This window comes from Zonotrichia leucophrys, chromosome 28, assembly GCF_028769735.1.
Source record: "Zonotrichia leucophrys gambelii isolate GWCS_2022_RI chromosome 28, RI_Zleu_2.0, whole genome shotgun sequence".
Lineage (NCBI taxonomy): Eukaryota > Metazoa > Chordata > Aves > Passeriformes > Passerellidae > Zonotrichia > Zonotrichia leucophrys.
Window position 1 is genome coordinate 295,493 of NC_088197.1, and position 16,633 is coordinate 312,125.

Here is a 16,633-nt window from a genome sequence, read left to right on the forward strand (position 1 = left end):
CTTACTGTGGCCATTGCAGTGTTCTTAATCATGCCAATACACTTTTAAATATGTTCAAGCCTTGCAACATTTCAATGATCTAAGGTAGTTCTGGACTGGAAAATTACTAGATGCAGCTGTGAAATCTATGGTGGCAGGGAAACTTCAGACAAGATATCAGACCTTTCTTGACCAGCTTTGGTGATGAAAATCATGGTATGTAATTTGGAAATCATAGAATCAGAGTGATTTGGGCTAGAAAGGACCTTTAAAAGCCATCTAGTCCAGCCCCCTGCCTTGAAGAGGAACATGTTTAAATTAGACCAGATTGCTCAGAGCCCATCCTGGCAATTCTGGCTGTTGAAAGTACTTGTCAGTAGTTGCAGCCACTTCTTGTTCTCTTGTGCTGGAAGAATGATGGTACTACTAACATTGTTCTCTCCCACCCTTCACTGAGACTCCCTTTGACTTCTTTGAGTTGATGATTTGGTTTAAGAAATACTGATCTACAAATATTAAACTATTACTTATGGCAGCAACCATATAGATAATAGATACTAAAACCCCTAAATTAAAATTAAAACCCCCAACACAGGTGGCAGGGTTGAAATTATTCAGAGAACTCTGGAACATGTAAGGAGCTATTTGGATTGACTTGCCACAGTCTGAAGGAGATCCAGGATAGAAGATGTTTAGTAGGAAAAAAAAAAATAAAAAGGATGCATAGAAAAAAAATAAAAAGGAAGACTTAGAGAATGAAAAAGTGACAAGCTTTGAACAGGGGAATGAACAAATTAAGCTGCTTTTTCCCTGCATAAAGGTGATTGTTATGGATGAAGTTGGAGTATGGAGTGAAAGGGGTTTAGCTGTGAACCTAATTTTGTGATTTCTAAAGAAGGACATGTCCCTGTTAGAGAGCCAAAGCTGGGGAGGAATATGATGTCAAAGCAAATCACTAGGTTTAGCTACTGAGCAGCTTCAGGATGAGATGGTCTTGGGTAAAAGCACACATCTTGCACAGGGCAGATGTGGAGTGGCTGGAGAAAGTCCAAAGGAGGCCCTAAAAATGATCCTGAGGACTGGAGCACCTCTTATGGAGAGAGCTGGGGTGTTCAGCTTGGACAAGAGAACTCTCCAGGGACATCTTATTTGAATGTGACTTTTGAATACTTAAAAAGGGCTTCTAAGAAAGATCATTATGATCTGTGATAACAAGCAATAGAAATCCTAAATATGAGTACTTGGCACTATGCCAGCATGACTGTAAGGTAGTGAATGGTTGTCAGACTTCAATTATTTTTTAATTTTAAAATTTACAAGAAGTAATGGAGTGTGTAGTTGAAGTTGCTTCAAAATCTGTAGCCTAAAGAAGGCTCTGTGTGTGCTGCTCAGAACCTAGTGAACAGCAGAGCTAGTGAAGATTGATTTTATAAACCTTTGTGCTGTGTGGCTAAAGAACATCTGCCTGTAACTGTTCTTAGAATTAGATTGGTTTAGTTTTTGAGTGGATTCCGTGGTGTGGCAAAATTGTCGAAGTCCAGCTCTAAAGCATGCAAAGGATGGTTTTTCTTGCTCTCTGCTTTCATGAAATTTACCATGTAAGAGTTGTGGTTTTGCTCTCTCTGTTTTGGTTAAAATTAACCACTAGAAATTAAGCTTGTTCACTAGGTGAATTTAACAAAAAATTAAAACCAAATCATATATTGGCAACTATTACAAAAAGAGAATAAAACCAAACCCATGGTTTTGCCTCTGGGACAGGATGTCACCTGGAGTGCTGTGAGTAGTTTTATTGCTTCTTGCAAAGGTACTATAGAGTTGACAGAGACAAATTAGAGTGGGAAACAAGTCATGCATGAGAAAATTTTAAGTAAAACTTCACCTGGAAAAGAGATACATTGAGAGAAGTGAAAGATACAGTGGATGTCTGTAAAGGGATAAATAGCATGGGGGAAGGTAAATGAGGAGTGATTGGTTTTTTTTCAGTAGGAGCAGGGATGGTGAATGTCCAGATAGAGAAGAAACAGAAAGTATTGTTCTTTAATGTAGAGCTAAACTCATTGCCCCAAAAATTCAAAAAGCAGAGACAAATTCCTGCCTGAGAAATCCACTGAGAGATAGTAAGCAGTAAAATACTGTCCCTGACTGAGGAAGTCCCTGAGTTGCCTATAGCCAGCAGAGACATAATACGTGTGAAATATCTCATTGAGTTACTCTCTGGGCATCCAGGGAACTGTTGGACCAGGACAGGAATTAGGTAGGCAGCCTTTGCTGTCACCCAGTGTGATTTGCCTTAGGACAAACAAGCAGAGCACATGGTCAGTTTTTTAGAAACTAAGGTTGCTTGTATAATGGAAGGGCTAATAGAGTATTTTTTTAACAGCATAAGCAAATCCTGAAATACGTTTTCCTTCGGTCCTTAGGGCATTCCTAAATGTTATGCAGTTCCTATACTAAACTTACCAGACCAAAATTTAAAATTTTCTGAATTTAAATAGTTGCTACTTTTTTACCAAAAGGATATTTCAGGATTTCTAACTCAGCACAAGTGAGCTGTATAAAACTTTCTTTCCAGCTGGAGAATGCCAAATTGTCCTCTGACCAAAATGACAAAGCTGCTGGTGCAGCTCGAGAGGAGCTGAAGGAGGCTCGCATGAGGATAGAAGCTCTCAGCTACCAACTTTCTGGTCTTCAGAAACAGGTAAAGGGACTAAATTGGCTTTTATCTCAAATACACAGCTGTTTTGTGTGAATCTATTAGCATTTCTGACCCTTCATATTTTCTGAATTTTGCACAGAGAAATCTTTGTTATGTTCAAAGATTTGAACATCACAAGGGAGGGAGAAGGGTTTTAACTTTTTGAGTGGACCTGCATGGATGCCAGGTGGGCTTTTTCTTGTTCTGTGTGCCTAGGCCAGTGCAGCAGAAGATCGCATTCGGGAGCTGGAGGAAATGATGGCTGGCGAGCGGGAGAAGTTTAGGAAGATGCTGGATGCAAAGGAGAGGGAAATGACAGACATGAGGGACCAGATGCAGCTTCAGCTTACGGAGTACCAAGAACTGCTTGATGTTAAATTAGCACTGGACATGGAGATCAGTGCTTACCGAAAACTCCTGGAAGGAGAAGAGGAAAGGTGTGTAAAGATTCCACTTTCTTTTCTAAGGACTCTCAAGTGTTATTTTCATTTCTTGCCCTTATTTTTTTACCACTTGAACAGGAATGCCCAGATTACCTTTAACTGAAATTATATTGGCTTCACACCACAATGTTGTTGCATGGAACACTTGTTCTCAATTGAACACTGTCCTTATTTTGGGTTTTTGTAATGGTCTTGGAGTACAGTGAAATATATCATTCTGTGCTTGGTCTTCATATCATCTTTTTACTTAAATGCTTGTACTTCTATGGTTTGAAATCATGGGGCCCGAGAATAGTGTGTTCAGTAGTAGCTGTACTGGAGGGAGGGATTAAGGGATCACTGTTGCTGTCAGTAGCACTGCTTTCCATGTCACATGGTCATACTGCCAGAACATTCCTCAGGGATGGGTAGCCCCCTCTTCCTCATGTGTGCAGTCCTCTTGACATACAGAGTGATGATACTGTCAGCCTTGGAACATATTACAGTCTGGTTACTTGAGGATATTGTAGCTTTGTATTTCTCTGGGTGAGTTAATTAAGATGCTTTCTTGGTTGTGTTAAGGTTGAAGCTCTCTCCAAGTCCCTCCTCCCGTGTCACAGTGTCTCGGGCTACCTCCAGCAGCAGCAGCAGCAGCACTTCACTTGTTCGCTCTTCCCGAGGCAAGAGAAAACGAATTGAAGCAGAGGAGCTCTCTGGCAGTGGAACTAGTGGGATCGGCACTGGAAGCATCAGTGGCAGCAGCAGCAGCAGTAGCTTTCAAATGTCCCAGCAAGCTTCAGCTACAGGAAGTATCAGCATAGAAGAGATAGACCTGGAGGGCAAGTATGTTCAGCTTAAGAACAACTCGGAGAAGGTGAGCATCAGCAGAACTCACAGAAAACAAGCAGGAGCTGAATTAGGCTACACAGCCCATTGCAGCATGAATAGGGGCGGCCGTGTGGGGAGCTGGGAGCAGCATCTCAGGGTGCAGCGTCCTGCAGGAATTAATGGGGGCTTTGAAACGTTGAACATAATGGTGGGCTAACATGCTGCAGGAAGAGAATACAATCTGTGTCCCAGATGTGTGCTGGGACATTGCTCACAGAAACAGCCTGCTGTCTAGCAGAACTTTGTTGTGTGAAGTGCTTATCTTTTAATATTTTACTGAATGACCTTATGGGGTTTACCCTTTAGACTCTGACTGGATGTAGGCAAATATTTTCAAGGGAGAATGCAAATGCCTAACAACCATATAAATAAATTTATATCCCCATTATTTTAATAACAAAGACCTAGATTCTGATGCCTGTTTGTTCTGTTTTGTTCACTCTGAATAACTTTCTGACTCTCTCCATTAGGATCAGTCTTTGGGTAACTGGAGACTGAAAAGACAAATTGGAGATGGAGATGAAATTGCTTACAAATTTACTCCTAAGTATGTCCTCAGAGCTGGGCAGACTGTTACAGTAAGTTGTATTTACAGTATGTCAACAACATATTCTTCTGTTCATGCTGTGGCAATTGGAAATCTTGAAGTCTGGTACAGCCTGAATTGGTTTCATGGGTCTCACTCTAGAGGAGCAGGATTTAAGTTATAAAAATGCAAAATAAAAAATTTATTTCTATATTAGTACTTCAGTATTTATGACCATTTCTTTGGACACTAGAAAGTTGAAGAAAAAGGTACTTTGGGGGATTAGTCAAGAGCTATTTGTTTCCAAACACCTTTGCCCAGGTTCAGAGCCCTAGTCCTGCTCAACCTCTTAAAGAATTGGGAACAGTTCAGAGCATTCATCCAGACTGTAGTTAAGACTGGAGATTGTCAGCATTAACTGTAATTAATGCTGTAGAACAGCTGCTTTTCAATAATTTTGCATTTTATTTTCAGTCTGCAACAGATGTTCTTTTAGGAAGAAACAAATGTATCTTTTAATCACTTGCAGCTATTTCTACTTAAGTATCAATTGTTCAGATACATATAAAAGATTTAAGTTGATGCACTACATGCTGCTTTTTGCCTTGGCTCCATACAGTATGGTTATTGAGACAGTGGAAGGAGAAATTTGTTCAGAAAAGAATTCATGACTGCAATATTAGATTTTTTTAATACCTTACTAGAAGTAATAGTGTAGTTAAAAGTAGGGTAAAACTGCCATTGGAATTCAGAAAAGAAACCTAGTATGTAGAGAGAAGTAGGAGAATTAGGGGGATATGTATATTTAAAAGAAAAAAATTGGATAAACAGCTAATTACAGATTGTCATTCTCTCTAGATCTGGGGTGCAGATGCAGGTGTATCTCACAGCCCCCCTTCTGTTCTCGTGTGGAAGAATCAAGGCAGCTGGGGCACTGGTGGAAATATCCGCACTTACCTCGTCAACTCTGAAGGAGAGGTAGGCTGTCCACAGGTTGGGTTATCTCCCAAACTCTTAATTTCAGAGTGGGGTGACATGACACAATGACAAAACCCTGACTGTAAGATCTCCGCTGTTGTCTTCTAATATGACAGTTTATAACACTGACACAATTACATATTATTTATGTACATATCTGTTATTTTGGGGATATTTTTGAAAACTGTGACCATCATGGTTATGCCCATAGACACTTTTTTCCTATTTTAGAAGAATACCCTGCTAGTAATTTGTTTGGAATTTGAGTATGTACTTTCAGAAGAGACAAAGAAAAGAAGCATTTCTACCAATTCACAGTTCCATTATATAGTCCCTATGTTTTGAGGTGCAATATAAATATGAATGTAGGAAGATAACTGTTCTTTCCATGTTAGAAGCATATCATAAGTTGTCATTTGGCAGAGGTTCCTTAGCATTCTGCGTTTTCCTACACCTGCCCACAGTTAATTTTTTTAAAATCATCTCTGCAGATGACTTTTGCAAGGGAGAATTGTGTCTTGGCTGTTACTCATAACCATTATTCCAGCAATCTGATAGCAGTAGGAAAAGGAAACAGACCACAGTCGTATCAGTTTTTGTGTTGCCTTTCTTGCTAGCAGTTTTCTGGAAGAATTTGGTGGGCAGGATGAGGTAGGAGGGGGGTAATTTGTACAGATAGAAAGCTAATGCTCTCCGTATTCAATCTGTGTGGTCAAACTAGTATCTGAAAAAGTTTCAAATCCATGTCTGTTTTCACTATGGTTACCTTTAGTATCCCTGCTTAGGAGTGTATGTTAAGGGCAACTTTTTCCACAATTACAGATTTTCATCTGTGATTTCCATGCTGCAAGTAGACAGAAAAATTTCTTACTATTTATAAGTGTTAAAAATAATTTAGTAATAAAGGAAGCTTCCTGGGGTTTTAGAATTTTCTTTAATGCCTGACTTGTAAAACTATGCTGAAAACCAACATATGCAGTTAACATTGAATATTTATTAGAAACTGGGAATATTCTTTATGTTGTGTAATCATACTGAGAAAGTTTGGTTTTTCACATTACACTGTATCTCAGACAGCTCCTACCTGTTTCTGCTGTGACCTTGTGTAAAGTTGACTACAATCGCCTGCAACATGTCTACTTCCTCTTAAATCCCAGGGTAATGAAAAAAAAAATCAAGTGGCTGAATTACATTACCATGCCTTTTAATGCACAGAAATAGGAATGATGTGGCTTGCAGGATATTGCTGGTATTTGCTTGCATAGCTAGTGGTTGAGTCTAAGCCAAATTGCTTTAAACTCTCCAAAATTCAATAAGGATATTATATTGATGATATGGCAAAAACTTAACAGATAGATAAAGACTCCTGGCCATCTCCTTATCTGTCATTTTGCGTAGGAAGTTGCAGTGAGAAGCGTTACTAAATCAGTAGTTGTGCGAGAGAATGAAGAGGAAGAAGACGAAGCAGAATATGGAGAGGAAGACCTTTTCAACCAACAGGTAATCAGATGCAGACCAGATGTTTAACTTGTGCCTCATTAGTTGGATCAATCCAGCATAAGATTTAGCGGGGGAATTCCCCTTCAACTTCTGCTAACTCTGAGCTTCCCAGTCCTTTCTTCCGATGGTTGCTTGCAGCATTGCAGTGCCCCAGGAGAGGACAAAGTGAGCCGTGCTGCCAGGAGTTACTGCTGGGATCCGTCCTCGCACAGCTCAGGCAGTGGCTGATGCCACCTTAGGGTATCTGTGCTTCACAGTTTGAGCATTAGCAGGCAGTGTTCCTCCCAGTATCTGCTGCTCTGTGCAGCAGAGCTGGGGCATTCTTGCTGGAAGCAGCCTATTAGCAGATAACCACTGAAAACCAGGAATGGGGATGCTTCTCTTGCTGCAAGCTTCAGCTTATTGGTTTATTTTCTGACACTATATAGCTTCTGCACCTGAAAAAAACTTGGTTTTTCTTAATAATACCACCTGTATGTTTTGATAACCTTCAGCTTAATAATGTGAAATAAGCAACCAGGAGTTGACAGAACAAAAAAAGGAGAAGGATATATAGGTGACACCAGAAAATATTTTAAATTTGAAACCTAAGGGATTTGTTCTTCTGATCAATGAGCATCAGTAGGTCTTTTAACAAATAACCCATTCTGCGCAGGTTTGCAGGTGAGTTCTCAAAGCTTTTCTGGTCCCAAAGATTAAGCAGTGTATTTGTAGTATAAAACAACTGATTTTTCTTACCCAAAAAAGCAGCTATATAGCAGAGATCGCTTCAAACCAAATCAGCATTTGAAATACAGGAACTTGCTGGTCTCGAGCTAATGACATCACAACTTTCATTTATCATCTGTATCACTGTTGGAAATATGTCAACCCATTGCAGGAGACCACAACCAGAGGAGCAGGGTGTCAGTCCTGGCAGCAGACCAGGGCATGTACTTTACTTCCTCTTATGTAGTGATGTTCCCTTAATGTAACTAAACTACTAAAAAATGCTTTTGGCAACTGAGATGATAACCAGAGTCTAGGCTTGCAGTCTGCATAGCTGGTAAGAACTGAATTCAACTCTGTCTATTCTTTTTTAGGGTGATCCCAGAACAACCTCTAGAGGATGCTCAGTGATGTGAAGAAAGAAGAAAGAAACTATTATTTACGCTTTTCCCTCTTCATTTATTTCCTTTTATTTTTGCTATTTTTTCCTTCCAGAGCCACTGAAAACTATTTTTATATGCATCACCTGATTTCTTTGACGTTTACTCCTTGGTACATTTTTATAAAAAAAATTCAAAAAAACTTTACTGAACAAAATTGCCAGGATTTTTAATAGATTTCTTTATTTTTCCCTCTTTGTTGAAACACTGTATTGGAATACAATATTTTTCCCCATACAGAATTTAAAGTCCTACATAAAAACCTAAAGCAGAAAAGAGATTTTAGCCAAAATGAGATGAGGCTCCTTGAGTGTAAGGTAAATCTATAATTAATATATAATCAGTATAATACCCCCAGAAAAAAAGTTTCATGAAGTGTATTCATTTACAGGGCCCTGGGAGAGATTCACAGAGTGTTTCCTCAACAGTTGTAGAAAAGCTAGCATTTTGCCTGGTATCCTCAGCAATTCCCAGCTTAGGAAGATTAGACTATAGATTCATTCAAAGTGCTGCTCCATGATTGCAATGATGGGGGAAACTTCATTTTAGGCATTTTTGACTCAGGACCTTGCCATTGTGTCTTTCTCCAAGGTTTGACAGCCTAACGGTAAAACATCTGGGTCTGTCACACCTGAGCTCCATGTCATCATTTCAGAAGCTGAATGGTGGGTTCTGCTTCCTGAATACACACACCATCCTAAGCTGGAAGTGTCAAACCCAGAGGTCGAACTGTTTGATTTTTAGGGGATTTTGCCATTGTCACAAGTTAAATCATGGACACAAATTGTGATATTCAGTATTTATAATTTAATCCTTTTGACACATTCAGCTTTAAAAATATTTGATTAAGATTTTAGAAGTAAAACATATTTATACTTTTGGCAGTGATAAATATTGGGGATTTTAAAGGTTATCCAATGTAAATGTTGACCTTTTTAATCAGAGCTTGATATAGCTTGTTCATACTTCTGTTAGGTTCAAAGGGGCATTGTCAGGTATCCCAAGGAGCAATATTTGCAAAATAGAGCAGAAATAGTTGAATGACTTTTAAACAGTTCAAAGGAACTGCCTCTGTTAAGGATGTGAGCAACGCAGCATTCAAGTGCTCAAGGCAAAGTCTAACAAGGAGTGAAGGGAGAATAATGTTTTTTATAAAAAATGCGTTGTATGGGTAGCAGGTGATTTTTATTTTAAGAGAATGCATTTTTTACCTGATAGTGTCCATTTAGGTCCATTTCTGCTGCTGCATTTCTCTGGAGATAACTCTGAGTCCCATAATCTTTAAGCACGAGGAAAAATACTTGACTGCTCCAAAGAATGCATATGTTATTTCAACTACTAGTTGAAAAACAAACTTAGTAGTTTGGATAAAAAATTTGGACACCATTTGATTTCAGCATAGAATCCTGTTGTTACCTGCACTCTTGAACTCTGATCTTGTCATTCAAAATGTTAAAACTCATCAGACAAGTGACAAGGTTTGGATGTTTTCGGTGGCTTTTGGACATTATGTTCTCTGAACAGTATCGTGACTGACAGATATAACCTAGAAAGTCGGTTTAGTGGCTTGGATTGATGGCTTTGTTATGCAAGCAGGGTGGGAACAAAAGGGGCTTTAAGCTTCAGGATTTATTTTGTCATTTAAAAATAAAGATGCTACTTTTCTTTCCTTGAGTGGGATAACTGAGTTGCTGAAGTTAAGCTAATAGACATTTAGAATTATGTTTTAATCCATTATCAGAAGACCCATTACAAAAAACCAGGATAAAGATTCGGCTGTTTGGGCTGATGGGATAACTGAATTGATGTACTTGGCCATCTTTCTGATGTAATTTTCCCACTCTGCTTGTGTAGAAGGTTAAATATGTAGTAAATCATGTCTCTCTCTCTCTGTAAGATATATCTAGTGAAATTATGTTTCTCAGACATACTGTTACAATTACCATTTCTAAATTCATTGTTATGCAAATGAATGCAATCAATGTAGAGTTATTTTTGCAACACACCTTCCAACCACTGGACACCATTTCCCTTTTCTGACCCACAGCTTCTATAAGATACTGACTTAGCGTTTGAGGGCTTTTTTGCTTTTTCCCTAAAGATCTGTATTTATTTTTTTTTTACATGGGCCAGTTTTCAGACTGCTTATTCCTTTAAGATTGTCCTGTAAATTTAAGATTATTTTGTGATCCTAAATACTAAAGTAATGAATGTGTAGTTAATTTACATTTTTTTTCTGTGGTTTTGGGGTTGTTTGTTTCCTGTAAAGAATGGCCTCAGAAAGGCAGCTCTAATGAAGAAAAACCTCTTGCTACCTGAGCCATGGTTTTCCTAGCAGCTACTGTATGAGGAATATGTCTTCTTGTAGCCTTAAGAATTGGTGCTTGCAGATTTCTTGTAATGAGCACTGTGCCCTTGAGTAACAGTCTGCAGAATATGTCCTTAGAATTGGAACTGTATCCTTTAACTATAGAAACAGTTTATTTGATTCTTTGGGAGCATGCTTAGGTATATACAGGTCACATAAACCTGTGATAGACACTGTGGGAAAAGCCAAGTCTGAATGTGGATAATTCTGTTAACATAGTGCTTTTTAATAGGCTACTGCAAATATGATAAATAACTCCTGGCTGTAAATTACAAGTCACATAAGAACTACTGTATTCCATGTACTTTGTTTTTTGTGTTGCCTTCTCCACACACCATCCCAGCCTCTTGCTTTTGATGCTGAGCTTAAGTCTTAATAGCGCTGTTCCAGTCAGACTGGGAGGCACTTTTGTGGCTTTACCAACCCAAAAAGCATTGTTTCTTCTTTTTTTTTCTGTCTTTCCAAGATTTCTTTCCATTTTCAGGATATTTAAAGTTTTTGTTCATACAAAATCCAGTGTTTCATTGCCCCCTTTTTCTCTTTGATCCTGTATATGAACCAGTCTTGACGAAATTAGAAGGGTGGACAGCAGTTCTACTTCAGTGCTGATACCTGGCATAAAGCTTGAAGGAGAAATAGATTTGACTTGTCTGGAGAAAAATGATTTTAAGGTATCTCTGATGAGGGAAATAAAGCTTTTATCAGAGTAGTTACTTAAGCGTAACTATCAATATGGATGTTCTTAATCCAGAAATATAATCTTACTCTGAATGAAATAGTAAATAGTTTTTCCTATGTGTAGCTCATAACAGAATATCATATAAAATTCAGTAAGCACATCCTGCTTCCTCCTAAGCTCATGCCACATGAAAATGCTTGTCTCAGAACAAGTCCCTCTATTTGCAGACCTGTCAGGGAATGTGGTACCTTCTGGAGTGAACTGTGGCCTCAGAGTCCCTGGCATTTCATGCCATTTTTTTCTCCCTTGCTTCTGCATTTGTTCCTTTAACTGTTGCATTGCAGTGACATACTCCAAGGAGTGGAGTGGCTGGGATTCCCTTGTTCCTGCACATCCATATTTCCTGTGATTCCTTTGCTGCCACACAGGTGTATTCCTGTTCCCTTTGTTGCTTCACAGCTCTATTTCTCAGCAGGTCTCTTTATGCCTACATGGGGCTCCAGCTTGGCTCTGACAGAACCCATCATTTGCACTGAGATGTTGCTCACTTGCCTTCAGCTCTGTGTTACCATTAGATGGGCAGTTGGCTGCATAGTCTGTGTTTGCAGCAGGAACCAAAAGTCTCAGGAAGAATATAAATATCTGCTTCCTGTGATGTAAAAGCCAGCTGAGTGTGTAAGCTGACAGTAGTGTGGGAATTGTACTGCAATGTGAAAGGAGATCACTGTGTGGTGTCTGTCCTCAAGCAATGGGACACTTCAGGGATCTTACTGGGTTTTTATACACCCTTTTTCTTTTTTATGCTCATGCTGTATAAAGGCCCTTTAACTGCAGCCTTAACAGAGGTTGCAGGTTAGAAGTGACCTGTAAAAATCCTCTCTACACCCCAGGACCTTGTAGAATCTGTTACTTAATGCGCATCAGAAAGGTTTTGATGCTGCAGGAAAACATGCATGCTGTATGTTCTAGATCTCTTGTAGCCACTTCTCTCATGTCTTCACTGTTAAACCATTCTATCTCTTTTTTCTGTATCTTCTTTTGAAAGTCTTATCTCTAAACAAAGGCATATCCATATTTGATCCTGCATTTTACTGACACTGTTGGGTCCAAACTCTGTGTGAGCAAAGCCTTGTGAACCAGTGAGCGGAAGGTGAGGTAGTGATTGCATTTTTCAAAGCACTGTTTTAGCTGAATGTCAGGACAAATTATATTGGAGAGATTGTTTTCTCATTATATTGGCCTGGGAAACAGAATTTTTATTTGCCCTTCAATATGCTTAGCTTTAAACCAGTTAAAAATTATTTAAAGGTGTTTGTTGGTTTTTTTATACAAGATTATATTTACATGCAATTATTATTTGTAAACGTAATTCTTTTCTTGAAATGCTAAGGTCTAGAGTAAAAAAGATGCAAAAGCCTCCATTCAGAATAGCACAAGTAGTGAATTGACTTGGAGTTCCAGAAAAGATATTGTTTACTGAACTTCCAGATTTATTGTTAGCTATTACTGAAGTGACAAGTCCATCTTGGTAAGGCAGATGTTACTATATATTCAGATATCCAGATCATTACACTAAAATTACAAGCAGTAATCTATTTTGAGCAAGTTTAAGCCAAAATGCTTTCCATTTGGGCACAAAATACAGTTGATCTCTTATTTTCATAGCAGTGATGCCTGGTGACTTGAATTGTGATTTTTATTTTTAAAATTGTTAAACAAAATTTTGATTTAAACAGGTCTGGCTTGAGGGTACTAAAGTAACCACCTCCAGTCAGCTGCTGTGGACGAGTTTTTGGAAGGTTCAAGTTTTTTAAATAGGGAATTATGAAAAAGGCTGTTAACAGAAACACAAAGACAAAACAATGAAAGTGTTCACTTGAAAGTTAGAAAAACTACATCATGACCTAGACTTTATCATTTCAAAGTGGTTTGTTTTTTTCTTTTTAGAATATGCATGCCAAATGTCTTGTCTTTTTCAATGATTTGTAATATACATTTTATGACTGGAAACTTTTTGTACAACACACTCAAATAAATGTTTTGCATTTTATTGGTTTCCTTCTGTCTATTACCCAACACACAGGTAATGTGGGTTATTTGAGATGATTCATCCAAGGAGGCCTTTAAGTGTGGAGAGAGGACACAAAGAGCTGCTGCTGTCCTCGCTCCTAACAGTGATCAGCTGAATTGTGTTTCTGCAGGGATCGTGGGCTGTGTCAACAAACTGCTTTCCTTAAACGTGATGGAATGCTGGTGGAACCTGCTGTCCTCTGATCAGTACCAACAAAAGCAGGGGCAAGAATAGCTGGAGCTGGAGCAGATAAACCTTCCCTTGCTTTCTCATCACCGCGGCACTGAAGGGATTTTTTTCATTTAACTTACTTGATGCTAAATAAGAATGAGAGCAAAAACCGATCCCTTGCAGGGATGGATTCTTAGGGATAGACAGAAGCATTGCCACTAGGTGATGCATTTGCCAGCCTGGCTCAGCTCCCAGCCCACTTCCGAGTATGGACTTGAAAGTGGGCTGGAAGCTGAGCCAGGCTGGCAAATGCATTTAAAAATTGCTTTTTAAATTCATTTTAAACTTGTACCTTAAACTGATTTCATTTTAAACTTGTACCTTAGGTGGCTGCCCCATCGTTAGCACTAGCTAATGATGCTTCTTGCAGGGTGGTATGAATGCCTTCTGTTTGAAGTGGGCAGATCCAAAGACAGGATGATGTGGTTTGCAATACTCTGTGGGCTCGGGCTAGTGAAGATGAGCACAGTTTTGGCTTCAGCTCTGCTGTGGTACTCAGTGCCCTCCTCTCATGCCATCTCCTACCTGCACATCACATCTTGCCCATGAAAAAGAGCTCCGTAGCGTGGTCTTCTCCCATTCGCTTCTACTTCGTCCCACAGCATTCTTAATAGAGGGAAGTGTAGTGAAGCTGACTTTAAGGGCATGGACCTCTCACCCGAGTCACGTAAGGCAGAGGACAGCCTCGAAGAACAGAAGGATGAATTCCAGAGAGAACCCAAAGCGGGGTTTCTCTCTGCGGGGATCTCAGCAGAGCCGGTGTTTCACCACGGGGCGCAGCTGGGCAGCGTTTGTGTCTCTGGTGATGCCGCTTTAAAGCCCCTTCTCGTTGCCCTCGTTCGTGGGGCTGCGCTGAACCCCGGTACTCGAACCCTGGTGTCTGAGCCGGGCCCGGCTCGGCCCCGGGGAGTCCCCTGGGAGCTCGCTCGATGCCGCCTCCCCCGCGGCCGGCGGTGACAGCAGCGCTCGGGGCCACGGGCCGCGAGTGGCGGCGGGACGGGCGGCCCCGGGCTGGGCCCGGTGCGGAGCGGCTCCGCTGGGGCGGGCGGAGCGCGCGGTCCCGCCCGGCGCCGAGGCGGAGGAGGCGCGGGGCCCGCCGGGAACCGCAGTCCGGGCGCCGCCATTTCTCCCTCCAGCAGCGCAAGGGCCTCGGCCGCGGTGACTCTGGCAATGGAGAGCGGCTTCGGCTCCGATTTCGGCTCCGGAGGAGGCGGCGGGGGGAAGCTGGACCCGGGGCTCATCATGGAGCAGGTGAAGGTGCAGATCGCCGTGGCCAACGCACAGGAGCTCTTGCAGGTCAGGAGGGGCGGCGGGGCCGGGCGGGGCTGGCTCGGTCCCGGTGCGGGTCGCGGGGAACGGCCAGGCCGGCCCGCTCCCCTCGCAGCAGGGGCGGCGGCTGCAGCCGGAGCCCCCGGACCGCGCTGCCACTCTCGGGCTCTCTCCGCAGCGGATGACGGACAAGTGCTTTCGGAAGTGCATCGGGAAGCCCGGCGGCGCCCTGGACAACTCCGAGCAGGTGAGGACGGGCGGGAGAACTGGGCACCCGCGGCCCCTTAGCTCGGGGCTGCCGCTGAGGCTCTGTGTCCCGCAGAAGTGCATCGCCATGTGCATGGACCGGTACATGGACTCCTGGAACACAGTTTCGCGAGCCTACAATTCTCGGCTGCAGCGAGAGAGAGCCAACATGTGACGCCTGCCGGCCTCCGGGCCGAGAAGGGACCATGTGGGGAAGGGACAGCGGCCAGTCCAGGTGGTTAGGGGTGAATCCTGCTGCCTTCCCAGCCCCTGCCATGGCAGAGCAATAAAACCTCGCTGAACCTTTTGCATCCATTGGCTTTTATTAGCACCAGCTCCAGGAGAGAGTGATTTTTTTTCCGTGAGCTGTTGTCCTTCCCAAGTGTGCAGATTGGCCCAAGGTATTATATCAATTGATAAATCCCTGCTGAAAGGGCTGGGACAGGCAAGGAGCCTTCTGTGGAAAACGGGGGCCAAGCCAAGCCAGCAACACAGTACCCTTGCTTGGGATTCCAGCATGGACCCGTCCATAAGGTCATTACTCAGTCCATTTTCATTAGTGGAAAAACTGCCAGAAGATTGTCCACATGCCACCTTGGCTCTTTCCTCTCCTATATCTGTATAGCGCTTTGTGGGGTTATTGTGGGATTGTAGGCTTTGACTCAGCTCAAGCACAGTGCTGGGGAGCAGGACAGCCTTGCAAATAGTTGTATGAGCACAGCTAGGCATGCAAGGTTGGGAAGTACTTAGGTTCTTTTCTTTGTAGAATAAAGTGTGTTGTGTGGCTCTAATACTCTGTAGTTTCTGGTTTAGCTCTGCCACAGATGTTCCACCTTGGAGCCTATATCCTAAGCATAATTTTTTTGAGGGAGGAGCATGTCTGCAACAGGGAATGTTGGTCTGCTTTGGGGCACAACTCTATTTTTGTGCTTCTACACTGCTCCTGAAAAGGTGAGTTCATGCTGCATGGTCACCAGTGGATACAACAGCTGGAAGAAGAGAGTGTTAGAGATCAACAGTGCCCATGTTTGTTTTCTTTTTAAATCCTTTCTTTTGAAGCTCTTCTGTATTTTAGAAAAGATTTCATGGTTTGCTGGACACAGAGACAGACTGGCAGAATAGCATCTCCGTACCTCCTAGGCCATTCACTGGGATGTGGTAGAACCTAAAGTGTTCTCACACCAGGTAAACTATGAGGAGATATTTGGGTATTTGGACTTACTGAAACTGGAGTTTCCTTTCTAGACTGTAAGAATGACTACTTGAAAATAAAGTGCTTTCAGACATGTTTGCTTAGGGGGCTTTTTCCTTTATGGCTGTATGAATTCTGTGGTACTGGCTGTGCAGCAGTCCCATTTCATTCATAGGAGCATCCCACAGGTGTTGTAGCCATGCATCCAAACCCATCTGGAGCTGAGCCATGCCTGAAAGCCGGGTCTCCCACCTAGCTGGTGCTCTGTCTCAGAAAGTTGTAGATCTTGCTGCCAGCTGGGTTGGGATGGAGGAGACCTCTTGTTATGCCCAGATGCAGAACTTCAGGCACCAAAAATGAGGAAGGGGTTTGAGGTACAAGAAGCTGTTCAGTTTTGGTAGCTGAATCAATGGGGACATGTCTAAGTCTGCTCTGCCC

The 16,633-nt window shown here is 41.8% G+C and overlaps 2 protein-coding genes across 2 annotated transcripts in view; both read left to right on the top strand.

Moving 5' to 3' along the window:
- The window catches only part of LMNB2 (lamin B2), a 37,058-nt gene extending 23,822 nt beyond the window's left edge, over positions 1 to 13,236 (top strand). Inside the window, exons 6-12 of the mRNA XM_064734544.1 lie at positions 2,555 to 2,680; positions 2,894 to 3,114; positions 3,682 to 3,973; positions 4,458 to 4,565; positions 5,372 to 5,491; positions 6,890 to 6,991; positions 8,074 to 13,236. Coding sequence (XP_064590614.1) covers positions 2,555 to 2,680; positions 2,894 to 3,114; positions 3,682 to 3,973; positions 4,458 to 4,565; positions 5,372 to 5,491; positions 6,890 to 6,991; positions 8,074 to 8,115 — 1,011 coding nt within the window. The 3' untranslated portion in view covers positions 8,116 to 13,236. The remainder of the gene's footprint in view (positions 1 to 2,554; positions 2,681 to 2,893; positions 3,115 to 3,681; positions 3,974 to 4,457; positions 4,566 to 5,371; positions 5,492 to 6,889; positions 6,992 to 8,073) is intronic.
- A 1,331-nt stretch (positions 13,237 to 14,567) lies between these two features.
- On the top strand, positions 14,568 to 16,289 carry TIMM13 (translocase of inner mitochondrial membrane 13). Its single transcript, XM_064734545.1, has 3 exons — positions 14,568 to 14,784; positions 14,936 to 15,004; positions 15,080 to 16,289. The coding sequence occupies exons 1-3, from the start codon at positions 14,659 to 14,661 to the stop codon at positions 15,176 to 15,178; spliced, it is 294 nt and encodes a 97-aa protein (XP_064590615.1). The 5' UTR covers positions 14,568 to 14,658; the 3' UTR covers positions 15,179 to 16,289.
- Positions 16,290 to 16,633: the final 344 nt, after the last annotated feature.

What these genes read in the sequence shown, in the direction of transcription:
- TIMM13 (XM_064734545.1), top strand. Translation starts at nt 14,659, where the DNA reads ATGGAGAGCGGCTTCGGCTCCGATTTCGGCTCCGGAGGAGGCGGCGGG. An exon ending in ACGCACAGGAGCTCTTGCAG is followed by an intron (nt 14,785 to 14,935) that starts GTCAGGAGGGGC and finishes CTCTCTCCGCAG; the next exon opens with CGGATGACGGACAAGTGCTT. An exon ending in CCCTGGACAACTCCGAGCAG is followed by an intron (nt 15,005 to 15,079) that starts GTGAGGACGGGC and finishes TGTGTCCCGCAG; the next exon opens with AAGTGCATCGCCATGTGCAT.